The sequence below is a fragment of the Alosa sapidissima genome, chromosome 12 (assembly GCF_018492685.1).
Source record: "Alosa sapidissima isolate fAloSap1 chromosome 12, fAloSap1.pri, whole genome shotgun sequence".
Taxonomy (NCBI): domain Eukaryota; kingdom Metazoa; phylum Chordata; class Actinopteri; order Clupeiformes; family Clupeidae; genus Alosa; species Alosa sapidissima.
The window spans coordinates 25157639-25174184 of NC_055968.1; the positions used below are offsets into that span (position 1 = coordinate 25157639).

At 40.8% G+C, this 16546-nt stretch overlaps 1 protein-coding gene across 5 annotated transcripts; it reads right to left on the bottom strand.

The window, feature by feature from the left end:
• Positions 1–613: 613 nt before the first annotated feature.
• ncln (nicalin) lies at positions 614–10800 on the bottom strand. 5 transcript variants are annotated; one of them, XM_042057180.1, is made up of 15 exons: positions 10492–10800; positions 9717–9907; positions 9237–9378; positions 9026–9120; positions 7417–7497; positions 5034–5137; positions 4523–4611; positions 4165–4304; positions 3353–3576; positions 3023–3110; positions 2464–2502; positions 2067–2230; positions 1775–1828; positions 1614–1692; positions 614–1498 (listed from the first exon to the last, which is right to left on the bottom strand). In XM_042057180.1, the coding sequence occupies exons 1-15, from the start codon at positions 10664–10666 to the stop codon at positions 1433–1435; spliced, it is 1731 nt and encodes a 576-aa protein (XP_041913114.1). In that variant the 5' UTR covers positions 10667–10800; the 3' UTR covers positions 614–1432. The 5 variants fall into 5 exon arrangements, with proteins under 5 accessions (XP_041913114.1, XP_041913113.1, XP_041913112.1 ...); XM_042057179.1 differs by having other exon boundaries at positions 2067–2227; positions 9237–9381; positions 10492–10799; XM_042057178.1 differs by having other exon boundaries at positions 9237–9381; positions 10492–10799.
• Between the last annotated feature and the right edge of the window lie 5746 nt (positions 10801–16546).

Genomic DNA, 16546 nt, shown 5'->3' on the forward strand with positions numbered 1-16546 from the left:
GTTGCCCTGCTGGTGTTTTGTACAAATTGCACTGTAATTTATTGCTATTATTTTTATTGTTCTTTAGGAAATAGGGAAGATACTGAGGGATTTTTATGAATTAATTTCATAAGACTTGGATCAAATGAAGTATTAAATATTGCGTTTTAACTTAATTGTTTTTTTTTCTTGGACCAGACACTTTTACTCAAGGATCCATAATCTGCCCTATACCCCCACCCCCTCCCACCCTTAAGGATCATGATCTGACCACTTTCTAAAATCTGACCACTTGGGTATGACAGGTAGTTTCTCTTTTGTAATGAAACAGTTTTAATAATTCCATTGAACCAGTGTTATTGTATTGTTTTCCCATTAAATTATGTCAGAGGAAAAAAAATTCTCTGGTTCTCATTTTTATTTCAACAGATCTTTATTTTTCTATCATTCATCCCTTTTGCAAAAATGAAAATTGGTGATGGGAGGGAGGGGTAACTAATGATAATCTTGCTTAGCTGTACCACGCAGTATTTCCCTTGCAATGAAATGTACCAGTAAAGAACTTCACTACATGAATGTTTATTTTTTACGAAACCATAGGTGTGCAGGAAATCAAACCATTTCTTGCCACTGCTTTCACTACATGAATGTTTATTTTTTACGAAACCATAGGCATGCAGGAAATCAAACAATTTCTTGCCACTGCTTTCAAGTAGAAAGTACATATCTTATTAGAACATTGCATACATTTCAGAATCACCTGTGAGGTCTGGCTCAAGATAAGACATCTTCATCTCTAAATTTTAAAAAATGCGTAAATGTATGATCATCATCATCATCTCCCATCACTTCAGAGCAATTTTCACAGCAAGACATCTCGGAACAGGACATGACCTCAAAATGGAAGTTTTAGTTAAATAGCTGTAACGACTGAAGAGTATTTCCACTTCAAGGTCAGGTTCTAAAAATATCTGATGAACAACTGATGCAGGAAAAGAAAACAGAAAAAAATAATAATAATCACACACAACTGCACATTTTAACAGCACAGACAAGAATGGCAGGCTATCAGAGATTTCATCTCGGTAGTTCAGGTCCCAGTTAAGTTCTACACAGTGAAAGCTCATCTTAGCTGCCTGAGAATGCCACCCTTTGACACTTGGTTGGGGAAAGAAGAGAGAAAATGTCAAAAACAAACATGGCAGTAGAGAGGAAGACGCTGAAGCTGATCCTGACCTGAATGAGGGGGTCGTTTAAGGTCAAACTCTTCAAAACACACTTTTAGTAGGGGGGGGGGGGGTATTAGTGAGTTTTAAGTAAACATGGCCGCTCTTGGGTTGGAAGTCCATGTGGACCAGCTGTAGAGCTCATTCATTTCAGAAACAAACAGGACTGTGGGTCTGGGTTCCTGTTTCAGTGAAAAGAGAACAGAGTCGATCCTGAGCTGAGGTTCTTAATGCTGCTTTGCGGCCTTGGGTTGGGTGACCCGGCGCAGAATGTTGTAGAGAAGGCCAAAGTTCTGCCAAAACAAAGACACGCCTTATGTCAGCGACAGCATATGGATGTATTCTCACTGATCTCCATCCTTGCAAAACAACTTCTGTTTAAAAGGGATCATCAGAATGATATTTTACCTGCACAGCTAAATACATGACTCCAAGGTAGGCAGCAATGCAAACAGCCAACAGGAGATCGAAGATGGCTGGCTTTACCCTGTTGAGCATCAAATCACAATGAAAACCACAGAAGAACATGACGACATGATCAAACAAACACACAAAAAAAACAGTCTTACCTGTACGCGTTCATCGTCTGCTTGAGCTGGTCATAAAATACAAACTCTGGATCTCTGAGGAATAAGAAAACAGACACTTTTAAAAATCTCCCCACACACCTTTGTTCTTTATCTACAATCACTCTTGGAAACAGAATTTAAGACTTAAAAAGCTGACACAGAGATAAAGTTGTGCTTAAAAGACCAATCAAGTTTCCAATCCGTCCAATCTCATGAGGATATGTAGACCTCCATACGCTCCACACACCCACTTCACTGAACAATCACAGATAGCTGGTGAAAAATGCATCACCTCTTGTCAGCTTTGACGTAGTGCCGCTTTACATCCTTCAGATAGCGGGCCAGATAGTACTCCAGTGTACTGACTAGGCTGCTGTCCTTATCTACCAGCTGGGCAGCCCGGGGCTGGGCCGTCAGCCAGTCCACCACTGAGGATAGCTGCTCCTCCTGCACCTGCTGAAAGAGAATGCAGGGCGCAGACAGACCACCACGCGCGCGCGCGCACACACACACACGCACACACACACGAACATGCAGACAACAGTTATGCAGATATGCAGACAACAGTTTATGTTGGAAAATATGTGTGGGTATGGGGTGGTCCCACCACAAGTGCGTGTGTGTGTGAGGGGGTTCATTTGAGGTTATTTCAGACGGGGATTTCAGGGAACCCAAGTGCTAATACTCACCATTTGCTCTGTGAAGATCTGGAGGTCTCCTGGCGCACCCTGACGGATTAACATGCAAAAAAGGAGATTTACATGAATAATTATGTAGAACATTCAGGAAGTAACAACTAGGCCTTCCTGTGTTACAAATAATTTGGGTAAGGTTCTACATTAATACAAAGGTCTCTAGGATGTGAATACTTCTATGCAGTGACTAAAAGTTAAATATACATTTATTTAATTAGTGGAAGCCATCCCTTTGCAATATAACTCTGAGCCGGTTGCTACTTCAGTTAAAGTAGCACTAGCAGTACAATAGCAGTAGTAGAACAACATTTAGCTATTTTAGTTATAACAAATGCAGGTGAGAAAAAACATAGAACGGTAACATTTGCAGTGACTGTGTAATTGTAACCCTGCTGAGCTCGCCCTGTATGTTCCTGGCTGCCTTTCACTTAGGCTTTCCAGAGAACATAAGGCAGTTGGAAGTAAAACAATTGTGGGTCCTTCTGGTGGACAGTAAATAAGATTAAGTGTGTGGTGGGTAAAAGGAGCAGATGGATTTTCATTGGTCCATTACCTTCTCTGTCAGGTTGTAGACAACTCTGGCCAGAGCCTCTGCAATCAGCTTAGTGTTGCGACTGAGCTTTTTTAAGTCCACATGAGGCCTAAAAATTAAAAAAAACACACAAAGCAAACACAAGTGCAAATTACCCCAACAGTAAACAACAAAGTACAGAATTATTTCTGCTGACAAATAAGGAATGATGAATGAAGGCGATGGAGAATGGGGAATCATGGGTGACGTAGGGTGGACAAAGTGCGGAGCAATGAAGGTGGGGGGGCGGAGTGGGGTGGAGGGTACGGTCGGACACAAACACAGAAGGGAATGCGAGCGGCGTCCACCCACCCAGCTGTCACCTCTCCCGCCCCATCCTGAGAGGGGGACACTGACCGCATGTCCATGATGCTGCTTCGCAGGGCGTGCCGGTGGCTCTCCAGGTGCGACAGCGTGAATGCCGGGAGACGGCGGATCCCGAAGCGCTCGTGCTCCCAGGCCAGAGTGTCGTCGGCCAGGTTGATCTTCTTGTGGACCATGGAGAACTTCACGTCAGGGTACTGGCTGGCGGCCACCTGTGAGCAGGGTGCGAGTGTGTGTGTGTGTGTGTGTGTGGGGGGGGGGGGGGGGGGGGGGTCAGAGGAGGGAAGATGTGAGAGGACTAACATCTGTGGTCTATGCAAGGTGGTAGGTCCAGGGAGAAGAACAAGGCTCGCACACCGTCACACGCTGAAATCAATTCCTTTGGTTTTATCAAGTGTTTCTACAGCCATGCTGTCAACATGGACCAACTGCTCTACCTTTGTGACTTCTCAGCTCATTGAATTCACCAACAATCTCTGCTTAGTATTGTTTTTCCGACTGAATTAATGGCAATGTCTACAGGGAGTCTAGCTAGTGGAGCTTCCAGCTTTGAGGCTCTATAAGGTTCACTGCTACAGGGAGCTTGTTGACTGAGGAAATAATTACCTCACAGACAGCATGTGGTGGCAATACTGTGGCAAAAACAATGGAATAAATCACATCATAATAAAAATTTAAAAAAAACAGGGCCCATTAGAGAGTATTCATAAAAAATGAGGAGACTTTCTTGCAGTCATCCAAGTAGTCATATTACATCCTTATTCATCAGCGCATATAATACTATCAGAAGTCAGACTTACAGTCTCCAGTTCTCTCAGCAGGGTGTACTGTGGGCTGCCCTCTTTGGGAGGTTTGGACACATGAAGGTGAAGGCTGTCCCCATTGCCCAGAGTGTCCAAGCACAGAACGAACGCTACATTGTCCTGCAGCAGGCTGGAGTCTGTGGGGGTATGGAGAGGGAAATTAGGTCAAAACCCTGCAGCACTTCAGGTGGTATACATCATCAAAGAGGACAATAAAAAAAGCAGCAACTCTTGTCATGGTCCAATGAAAATATCTTATTATAGCTTTGTGTCCAGTCAACATGGACACTTATACATCTGGGACTGGGACTTCATAATTGCATAACATTTAGCAGTGAATTACGCAAAATCTTACCTGTATGGTCCAAATTATCTTCCAGCCAACGCTTGGTGCCTTGGTAATTGAACTTTCCACCTCCGGACACAAAGAACAACAAGTTGTACCTAGATATAAGAAAGGAGAATTCATGACATGTCTTTTCAGTTCAAATGATCACACATGGCTTGTGGCTTGTATCAATTCTTCAAGGGTCCTGAAAAGAAAGTATTGCCAACATAGTTGCCATGGTACTAAAAACCCCATTAGATGGACCGTCTGTGCCAGCATCTTCAACATCTGTTAAATATCTCAGTGATGGCTCTAAACAAGAGATACTGCTGAGTGCAGTCATTTAAAGAGCTATTCATCAAGCAGCGACACAACTGCCTTTGTCTCCACTATCCAACTGGACAAGTGCAACTGGCCTCTTGCCAACCAGTCCATTGACACTATGCTATCAGTCCATCAGCTTTTCTCCACTGCCAGACAGACAGGATGTGGCAAGATACTGACGCCGTTTCTTGGCTGGTCTGGGACAGATACATACCCGGCATGCGTCCTCTTATAGGTGTACAGTCGGGAGAAGAGACGGGCCAACTCCAGCAGAACGGACACCCCGCTGCCATTAGAATCAGCGCCATAGGACAGCCACTGTTGGAGGAAACAGCACATCAGATTAGGGCATTTTAAAGTGGACCAATACGAAAGGATGTGTCCAGCTCTAGGAATGTCAGTCTGCGCTTATCACAAAGCTGTGCCATTTGCTACAAGACTGGGTAACACTTTATTTTAATGTGTCGCTGTTACAGTGTACCTACCTAATTAGGTACAGTGGTACAACCTGTGTAACAACATGTACTATCAGGTACTATCATTGTGTATTTGTGGGTACCTACATATAGTTGTTACATTGTAATACTGAGTGCTTTTACAAAACTTTGCCAATTTGCCTAAATTTTCATTAGAGGCAAAGAGCTGACCTGAGACCTGCTGGATGGGGTAAATCTGGTCATGATAGATTTGATATACAAAGCATTCTTAGCTCCAGTCAAGGCCTCATTGTCTTCAGTGTACATGTAACAGCTGTGCTGCTACAACCTTGTTACTCTTTGATACAGTGGAATAAACATATTAAGTGTACCAGTTAATTACTTACATGTACATATGACATGTATGTTATGTCTTCGATGTCTTGGAACAGGTCTACTAATTCACTACATAGTACATATATCAACTGTGTTGGTACACACTTATTGCTCTTTGATACAGTGGCATAAATCCATTAAAATGAAGTGTACCAGTTAAGTACTTACAATTAAATATTACATGTTGTGTCATTGGTGTCTTGGAACATGTCTGCCATTACCCTACATACTGTAGTACATGTATAAGTATATATACTTTTTTGATCCCGTGAGGGAAATTTGGTCTCTGCTTTTAACCCAATCGGTGAATTAGTGACACAAACAGCACACAGTGTACACAGAGTGGGGTGAAGCACACGCTAATCCCGGCGCAGTGAGCTGCCTGCTTCAACGGCGGCGCTCGGGGAGCAGTGAGGGGTTAGGTGCCTTGCTCAAGGGCACTTCAGCCACGGCCCACTGGTCGGGGCTCGAACCGGCAACCCTCCGGTTACAAGTCCAGAGTGCTAACCAGTGGGCCACGGCTGCCCCTAAACTGTGTTGGTACACATGTATTACTCTTTTGATACAGTGGAATAAACCCATTAAAATAAAGTCTACCAGTTAAGTACTTACATCTACATATATACATCCTGTCAATGATATTATGCATCCTGTAATTGATGTGTTGAAACGTGTCTGCTGTTACACCACACAGTACATGTGAATTAGTAGACCTGTTCCAAGACAAGACCTGTTCCAGTTTATTCCACTGTATCAAAGAGTAACAAGGTTGTAGCAGCACAGCTGTTACATGTACACTGAAGACAATGAGGCCTTGACTGGAGCTAAGCATGCTTTGTATATCAAATCTATCATGACCCGATTTACCCTATCCAGCAGGTCTCAGGTCAGCTCTTTGCCTCTGATGAAAATTTAGTCAAATTGGCAAAGTTTTGTAAAAGCACTCAGTATTACAATGTAACAACTAGGTACCCACAAATACATTATGCAAGTACAATGATAGTACATGTTGTTACACAGGTTGTACCACTGTACCTAATTAGGTAAGTACACTGTAACAGCGACACATTAAAATAAAGTGTTACCCAAGACTGTCTAGCAAATTACTACTTTTGGTGAAAGAAACATGCAAATCCTCTTAAGATGGCTGGGGTCACTTTGCCTATCCCATTTCAGCTACATCCAAAGATCTCTTAAGCATGAACAAGAACAAGGAACAAGAGGGAAACTCAAGCTTCATTAGACAGACTATAACAGCACTTAACATACATGAGAGCAAAGCAAAGATCAGTGTTCCATTCATTTTCAGTTGGGGAAGGCAATGGGCAACAAGCTGGATGAACCAAGTGAAAAAAGTTGGGGAAAGCTGAATATTATGCAAATGAGGAGAACATTTTGTGGGTGGCTGCCAATGAGATTGTTTGTTGACGGTCAGAAAATTGCAGGACTGTGGCACTGTTCAATCAGTTAATTTAATTAAAATGAATAGCTTGGAGGGCTTTGCAAGGGGTTGGTGTTGCTGGTACATTAGACATGTAATCAGGGGCTTACTTTGATGGAGTGCCAGCTCTGACATAAAGACAAGTGACTGGACAACCAGGCTAGTTAGCTAATTAGCTTGCCAGTTCTGTCTGTCAGCGTCTCCACACATCACGGCACATCCACAGAGAGAGCGCAGAAAGCCTTTCACTTCGCTTGCATGTAACTGTACGGTAAGCCCCAGCTCTGCTCTTCCAACATTTATGAAATATTGAATCAGTGTCAAAGGGAATGAACAAAGCTTACAGGTGCCACTCCAAAGGAGTCATAGTGAGCCACCAGGACGATGGTTGGCAGGTCCTCTCCTCCAACTCCAGCCAGTCTTCCCTGGTGAAACACAAGAATCAGTGATGCAATAAAACACACTCTTTTGTTTAGACTGGACACCTTTGTCTAATGCAAGGGTAATGTCATAAGATATTCTTTAAATTGTTAAGTGGTACTGATATGGTTATACAGTATGAATAATTTAAAACATCCTGATGAAAGTAGTCTGCCACAAGTCTGATTAACAAGTAATTTAGGGTGATCACAATTTAAAAAAAATCTATTTAAGTACTGGACAGTTCTTAAGTGCACGGAGTAATGTACGAGAAAGAAAATGCAGTGACATTTTGCCAATGTTCTGTGGAAGCAGTGAAGTTGTGAAAAGCATCTGGAGTGCGTTTCCCAAAAGCATAGTTCCTAACAAATAAAAGCTAATAAATATGCTCTTATTTTTTAATTTTCCAAAATAAAAAATGTGATGTTACAATATGAAGCTTAAATGTTTGTGCATGAGTAACTCAAATCTACGGACTCATATTTGGCAGTGACACTACCAAGGTAGTTGCTATCATAGTGAGCAACTATGCTTTTGGTTAATGTGTGTGTGGTAGTAATGCGTAGTGAATCAATGGCCACTTCTGTGGCCACACAGAATAATCAGACAGCATATGTAATCTTCAATCTTTCCAAACAGTTCTGATTAATGATAAGCCATTACCAACTAATCTAACCAGCGAAAAAAGGTGCTCATAGTAATGTTATGAAAATCCTATTCAAACGGCACATTGCTTTTGAGGTTGAACTGGCAGGTTTCCTTTCTTGCTGCAGTCTTTCAAGGTTTGATTTAGTGGCGATTAGGCCATTAAACTGATCAGGTGACCGGTCCACAGCTGGAACAAAGGCCTGCAGACCTAGAGGCTCTTTGTGGGCAGAACCCCCCCCCCCATCCAGCATCGCTAAGCCTATTTATCTGACCTGCTTTTCAAACTAGTGCATTGGTTCTATATGTGTGTGTGGTCACACTGTGGGGTCACAGATTCATGTGCCCACTAACATGGACACACACACTTCATTCAGCAGTCCAAGAATGTGGAGCGAGTTGTGTGACTTGAGGTTATTTCCACACAGAGGGTGAATCATGTTTTATTATAATATGCTTTGAGTATGTAAACAGATAGCTGGGACCTAGACAAGCTCTCTGACTGCCTGTCTGTATAGCCTGCAATTGTCTTTATCTGTACAGCCTACGAGTCATGCAAATATGATTTAAAAACATACATGCAAAATGTATTCAGTATCTACATTTTAAAATCAGGTCGTCCCTTGTCAAGACATAAGCTCCACAAAGCCATTGAAAATATTGAATATTAACACACTCAGAGTCAAGAGAGACTGGAATCACTCAAACAACATACAGTCTAGAGCCACTTTAGTCAGTAGAAATATCTAAACCATAATAGTCTTGTCTAGATCTTGCTGGCAATGTGCTATGGATATGGTGGGGGGAAAATACTTAGTCGTAGTATTGGTATAATTCAAACATGAAGCTCGATAGAGAGCTAGAGAGCTGAAGAAGCAGTCTGCTCACCTCTAGGCTGGTGATGGCCCAGTCGCTCACTGCCTTGCTCTGTGCGCCGCTGGTGACCATCTGAAAACCATTGGCAGTTGCTGTGTGCAGCAGCACTAGAATAAAGAAAACACACTTAGTAAGCATGTGGTCAAATATGGTGTAGCTGGTATGAGAAATGCTGCCATTCAACGCCATGTTCATTCAGGTTCATTGTGAGTCTGCTCCATACCCTCAGCTGCTGATGAAGATATTTGTGATGATGACGAGATCTGGGTCTGCTTGTATATGGACAGCAGCTCATCATCTTCCAGTGCAAAGTACACTGGAACAATAGTTTCAGTGGCAAGGAGCTCTGGCTCCATCTCCATGAACTGCTGTTAAGAGAATCGGACACATTGTGTCATGAGAAATTAAGAAATGACAAATGGCATGGTCTCCATGACTTGAACTACAAAAGCTACTGATTCAACAAATCAACATTTAAGGCCACAACGTCTTTACACAATACTATGCCAATGGAGACACAGAATAAGGATGTCATTGCATATGAAAATTTAACACACCATTATCCACACTAGGATAAACAAACATAATCCCACATAGTATGTTGTAGTATACACTATGTAACAATTTATAACGAAGTAACTATTAAATCTCATTTAGTTTACATGGTGTATAACCTGGCAGGATATTCTTAATAATAGTATACCTGCAAAACGTCCTGCGGCATGGTGGACATATTTTTTGGCAGAATAATGACGACAGCTCCGGCAGACTGTCGAAGAGCTTTCTGGTACTTCTCATATGAGAAATCTGCTAGTCGGAGGAGCACGCAGCGGCGACTCAGCACCTCTGCTTCCACGGTGCGAGCCTCGGTATTTAAAATCGCGTTTCTGGTGCCTGAGGGGGGCATGTAACAGATCAGTACAAATTTGACTGATCTCTCGGAGTTGCACAATATAAACAAACAAAAAAAAACATTTAAAGAATATCTGGTTATAGCGCCAGCTAAGTTTAGCTACAGTAGCCCACTCATTTGACGTTAGCCTCGTTAATTAGCCAACTTAGCATACCTCCTGCCTGTCTTTAAATACCATCAGCTGATTTTGGTTAGTCATAGCTGCCAATCTGCCTCACAGACAAATAATTCATGCTGTCAACATTGAAAAGGTAATCTGGACATGTCTGAGTGCCTCCAAATGTTTATATTCGTATTGGTAGCTAATCTAGCCTGACATTAGCCAGGGGTAACTGAGCTCGATAGCTTCTTATCTGGCCAATGATGTTAGCAACCTTGAATGAACGCAGCTAGCAAAGCAAGATGGCTAACTAAGCTAAGGCAAGTTATCAAACGGTTGTGATAAACATTAGCGTCAGTTAGCAAACTATCCCATATAACACCCACACACGTATGTAAATTTGAATATAAATCTGCAAACTCTGCATCAGTATAATTCGCATACACTTTTCAGAGTGTAACATACCATAGGGCTGTCCCTGTAGGTCGTACTGTTGCATGCGGTACACCGTGAATTCATGTGCCGCTTCGGCTGGAAGTGGCGAGACCAAAATAAGCACAGCCGGCAAAAACACAATGAATGTTAAAGGAAATGAAGATTTAAACATGTTCTCAAACACTTCGCTCGCTTCTTCGAACATGTTGAGGCTAAAACGTAGCAAGTTTAAGAAGAAAAACGTGAGAACTGAGCGTGTATCTTCTAGCAGTCGATGGATGTTGGGTACACCTGCGGTCGCTGTCAGAGGCTTGTTAGCTCTTTAGCTAGCTTGGTGGTGCTATCATTTTGATACAGGCAATGTGAACTGCCACCTAACAACCGTCGCGTGCCGTGTTGAGCTCTTTTTTTTTTTTTTTTTTTTTTATTGCAAAAATACCCGTTACATGTTATAGCAAACCATCACTTCATATACTGTTCAACATGTATATTCAATAACATACCATTCATACATACGAAACATACAAAACACACAGTAAAACCTATTGCCAGGGGGTAAATATCTAATTAAAAACATTAAAAACATCACAAACAGTAATAGTTTTAAAAGCTTTTGCTTTCGTAGAAAATCTAATTGAACATATGTATTGTTTAAACTCGTTTCTGAAAGCAATGAAGCACGGTGTTTTCCCTAGGAATTTATTTTTGCGAATATAAAACTTTGCCATAATAATTAGCAGATCAATTAAAAAAAAGGCTGTTCGAGTTACGTTCATCAACTGCAAGTCCAAATAACACATTTTTCCAGAATAATTCAAAGTTTTTGTCAATGTTATTCACTACAAAAAGGCACAGATCACGCCAGAACTCTTTAACAATGGGGCATTCCCAGAACAAGTGTGTGCCGTGTTGAGCTCGTCGAGAGGAATTTTGAAGTCTTGGGATCATCTTGATGGGACCCAAAATGTGCAGCGGACACTGCAGAATGTATTATGTGGTTAAAAGTGGGTGTGCACTAGAAAGACATTCACGGCAATATACAGAATGCACTAATACAGGTTTTAATGTTTAACAATATTACAGTAGTTGATGTCTGAGTCCTACCAACATGTCTGACACAGTCACTGCATATGACATATTTATTCATGACATGTATTTGTATGTTTGACACTTCACTGTCTATTTCACGTTTAACGTGTTAAAGGTAAGACCAGAGAATGTCTAATAAGGGGAGAACTGCCACTCTCGGAAAACTTCCGGTTTCTGAACTGGTTGCAGTTCCTTGCATGAGGGCGCTCGTCCACGAGTGCAGAATGCATGGAGGTCTATGGAGCTGTACCCCTCAAAATCCACTTTTCTTGGGATATAATTTTTTTTCAAGTAATTTGAGTATTGCATTCGAAAGGAGAGGCAAAGAAAATACACTTGGTTGAGTATTATATTTTATATAATTATAAGTCACTTAATTGCTCTAAAAAGCCTTTCAAATGTGTCAATGACGTCATTCATTAGCACAATGCTAGCGTGTTATGTGCAACAACGACCCAACCTGTAAGAAATCAAAAGGACATAAGTACTCGTTCATTCAACTTTTGACCTATAACCCATGTTGAAATTATACAAACTACAATCAAATCTGAGATTTGTCAACGACAATCAGGTGAAAGAGACCAATTTAGCTGTCTAGCTCCATTGACTCCCATTCGTTCTGCACTCATGGCGATCGCCCCCAGTGGAACTCTGGTGGAACTGCATCCAAAATTCGGTACAATGGGACTTAATACGGAGTGGCAAGGCTCTCCGTAGACGGGCTCTGGTAAGACTAAACACTGCGGAAATGAATGCATTATGAACCTCTCGACTAAACGGGGTCCTTCCGTACATTTACCCCAACGAGGCGACTACAATTTTATTGGCTCTCCGGCCCTCATTTGTTTGGCAGTTCGATTCTCGTCAGTTTCTTTTGCTGTGTAAGTGCAGAGCCCGTTTACGGAGAGCCTCCCCACTCTCTATTAATCCCATACAAACCCATAGACTGTTCTATATACAGTCTATGTACAAACCGAATTTGGCTGCACAGAGTTCGGAGAGTGAAGGTTCTACCCTTATTAGACATTCTCTGGTAAGTGTTAGCCTCACGATCGCATTCTATAATTAGGAAAACTGTAACAGCCCCAACTGTTTGCAACAAACGGCCAGCCCTTCCGTTGCAACCTTTTACTGTCTAATGGTTGCAACCTGTGTCAGCAAACAACTACTAGGCCTAAACAGGCTGCTCTCACTTTGGCCACCAGAGGGACACCACACCAATGAATAGTTTTCAGAACAACTTTGGAAAAGCCAAGTGTGTAAAATGTGTATGAAGAAATGAGTAAACACGTGGTCAGGTGATCATAGCTTAAAAATCCCTCTTAGGTTATACATTTTTAGCAACAACTTGAATGCGAAAAGCTAGATATTACACACCAGAGTCATCTTATTTTCCTGTGTGTTGACTCATTCAAAGACCAATGACATAGAGATTTTTAGGGCCACATGCCATTGTGTTTCTATCTTTACTTGGCCTACTAAGGGGTAAGCAGTGAATAGATAGATAGACATTTATTGATCCTTTCGGAAATTCATCTTGCATCATACAGCTCATCAGATAGACAGACAACAGACAGCAACAGGACGACTAAACCCTCCCACACCCCCACACAACAACAATACACAACACCAAGTATCTCTACATTATAAAATAGTAAAGTGCAGTATCATAGTACCAGTAGGCTATAGTAAGGTGCAATATCATCAGTTACATTTTAATATAATACCAAAGTGCAGTATCATCACACAGAAAGGATCAAGTTACTGTTCTAACTTATTCAGGAGAGTAATGCTGGTAGGAATAAATGATTTGCGAGCCTGGTTGGTTTGTAAGGACGACATCCTTACCTTCTGCCTGATGGCTGCACCTCAAACGCCTGGAATAGGGGATGTAGCCCGTCACTGCAAATTGCTTTGTTCTTTCCTCACCACCCTGGATTTGCAGATTTTGGTCAGAGAATTTAACTGATGTCCAGCAATCTTGCTGGCCATGTTAACTATGTTTGTCACTGACAGTGGAAAATACCAGGCAATGGAGCAGAAAGTTTAAATACTCTCAACAAAAGAGTGATAGAAAAAGACCATAATTTCTCTTACTCTGAACTTTCTCAGCTTCCGCATGAAATATAGTCGTTGCAGACCCTTTTCATAGATGGCATCAGTGTTGGGATTCCATGATAGCTTCATCTATTATTGTTCCTAAGTATTTATACTCCCCTACCACTTCAGTCCCTTGCCCCTGAATCTGCCTTAGTATCCACTGTGATTCTTTCCTTTTGTATTATATTTTTCATAATACCAGTCTATGGCAGTCCAGAATCGTATGACTTAATTTTAAAAATTGGCATATTTTTTGGGGACAGTACCCTGATTCTTTTTGTGAAGCTGCTAGGCACCCAGATAGTGGGTGTTTTTCTCTTTTTCTTTTTTAATTATGATTGGGGACCAAGCCGATGCAAATAAACCATTGTGTTTCTAATTTTTATTTTTACTGGTGGCTAAGCATAAAGCTGAAGATTTTGCTTCTTTCTACTGTGGTAGCCCCTTGAACTGTATGGTTAAGACATTTGGCCACTCACTGTTAACAGTACCCTAGTTATTTTCAACAAATAATGGGGAAGCTTTGTAGCTCCCCCTTCTGTTTACCTTTACTTATCATTCATCACCTTTACTATGGGTGAAGCAGCAAAGCTGTGTGTGTTCTCTTTTTCTCCATTATACTCATTGTACATTTTCTCCATTATACTCATTATACATTGTGCTTCAATAATTTGTTATTATTCTGCTTCTTTCTTCTGTCTGTGGCAGCCCCTAGAACTGTGCAGTTAAGACATTTGGCACTCTTTCTGGAGACAATCTAGGCTATATAGCAGCAAACAGCAATGAGGTGGGAAGCAGCCTAGCAGGTAAAAAATGGCACGGGAGCTTGATGTTCTCTGGCCCTATTTTAACAAAATCTAAGTGCATGGTTTTTAATGCATTGTGCAAGTTTATACAGGGTGTCTATAAATCCGCTTTTGCTCATTTAACAGATTAAAAAAAATGGTTAAGGCATCAGGCACATGGTTTAAAATGGTTGCACTTCAGTTTCTTAATTAATCATAGGTGTGTATTGAGTGTTACATAATTTCTCAGTAATGTAATAATTTAAAGAATTATGAAAGCGTTTTTTAAGAAATGGTATTGAGATTTGTTCAGATGGCAACGATTATTGACAAACATACTCTTACAACCAATAAAATAGATTGAATTTCACTAAATTAGTGATTTATGATGTTTGTGGGAAGTTAATGTAATCATTTTTTAACCTTCCCATGAATGTAATAGCTTCCCACAAATGTAATAATCATTAGGTAGGCAACAGCTAATACATGTGTGGGAAAGTATTACTTTGGTGGGATTGGGGGAATTTTTTTTATAATGTTAGTTAATTATGTTGGTGGGTGTTCCTGCAAGTGTAACAATTATTATGTAATTATTATTAAGCCATAAAAATGATTGTGTAATAATTCTAATGTTTTTTGGAAATGTTACGTATGTAGGCAACAGTTATAGCTTTTGTGGAAAATTATAAAATTTGTGGGATTATTAGCATACATTTAAAAATGGCAGATGTTTAGCCTATTACGTTTGTGATTGTTATGAAAACATTTAAAATATATTTGTAAACATAATGTTTAATGAAACATTAATTTGCCATAGGTTACTGTGGCTGAATATGGGAGAGGTGATGTCATGCACTTTCACTCACTGTCACGTGGCTCCATTAACAAGACAAGTGAGCAGACCATCAGATGTTGTTTTGCCATCTCACTTAATGGAAGAGGGCGTGCTATTGCTTATGGAAAGGCCTCCAAAATTCTGTCCAGTCTGCTATGGGACACAAAGGGAATTAAGCAATTTGGTTACAAGCATCAATTTTTTCATGTAGAAAAACATGCATGCTTATCTTATAAATTAAAACATGCTGTAATTTGTTTTATAATTTTATATTAATAGAGACAATTCTTTCGCAGCACCAAAGAAATAATTTAATCATCCCGTCCTTTATGACATTTGTTCACTGCCAGTGTAATCATTTTGTAATCAACTCATGTCAAGCCCATGTAACAGACAAGAGACCCTTTTAACTTAAGTGTTCAGTAAGTGTTCGTAAGTGTTTAGCTGTCAATGCATAATATTGTATTTACAGTTTCCATTCTTTTCAATTACTTACGAACACAAACGTGATTAAATCTAAACATCTATAGATAAAAATACAGCAACATTTTACATAAATATTACATACTGAACTGATTATTGTAATCTGGTTTCCTCAGTATGGGTGTGAGTGAGTGTTTATGAGAAGTCAATGCTGTAATTTGCTCAGCATCTCGTAAGGTATAGACACAGACATAATGGATGGGGAGGTCCTGTGGAGCCACAGATTCCATTAAGTTACATTAATGCATTCAGAAAGGTCTCTTTTTTTTGCTCATGTCTGCGTATCCTGTTACAGACTGCTCCAGTAACAGCCAGAGCTCTGCCTCTCTCATCTCACCACCTCATCCTCTCAGTTGTTCATGAAAACACAGAGGTAAGGAATGCTTATATATTCCGCTAGATAAAATGAAATTAACTTTTGCAACACATGATTGGCTATGTCAAAATTTGATTTAGATTCTTCCATGTAAATCTGATAATGTGACTGTGAGGTTGTGACTTTAATAGAGTGGACAGATATGAATCTGAACAGCGAGTGCATCTCTCGCTGCCTCTGTTTTTAATTTCAATCTCCTGAGTGACTCATGTGTTCACTCTTATAAACACAAAGCTGAAATGCTACAGCCTTTTTCATTTGTTTTTCTTCCCTCTACCTTTTACTGTCAGTAAACAGGGTAAAGTGTATTGCCCACAAGGAGAGCAGCCTGATTAGATGTCCTGACAGCATTGCAATATGCTCATGGGGTGCCAGTGGGGGGTTGAGGAGCTTTGATGTTTCTGACCTGTTGATTTC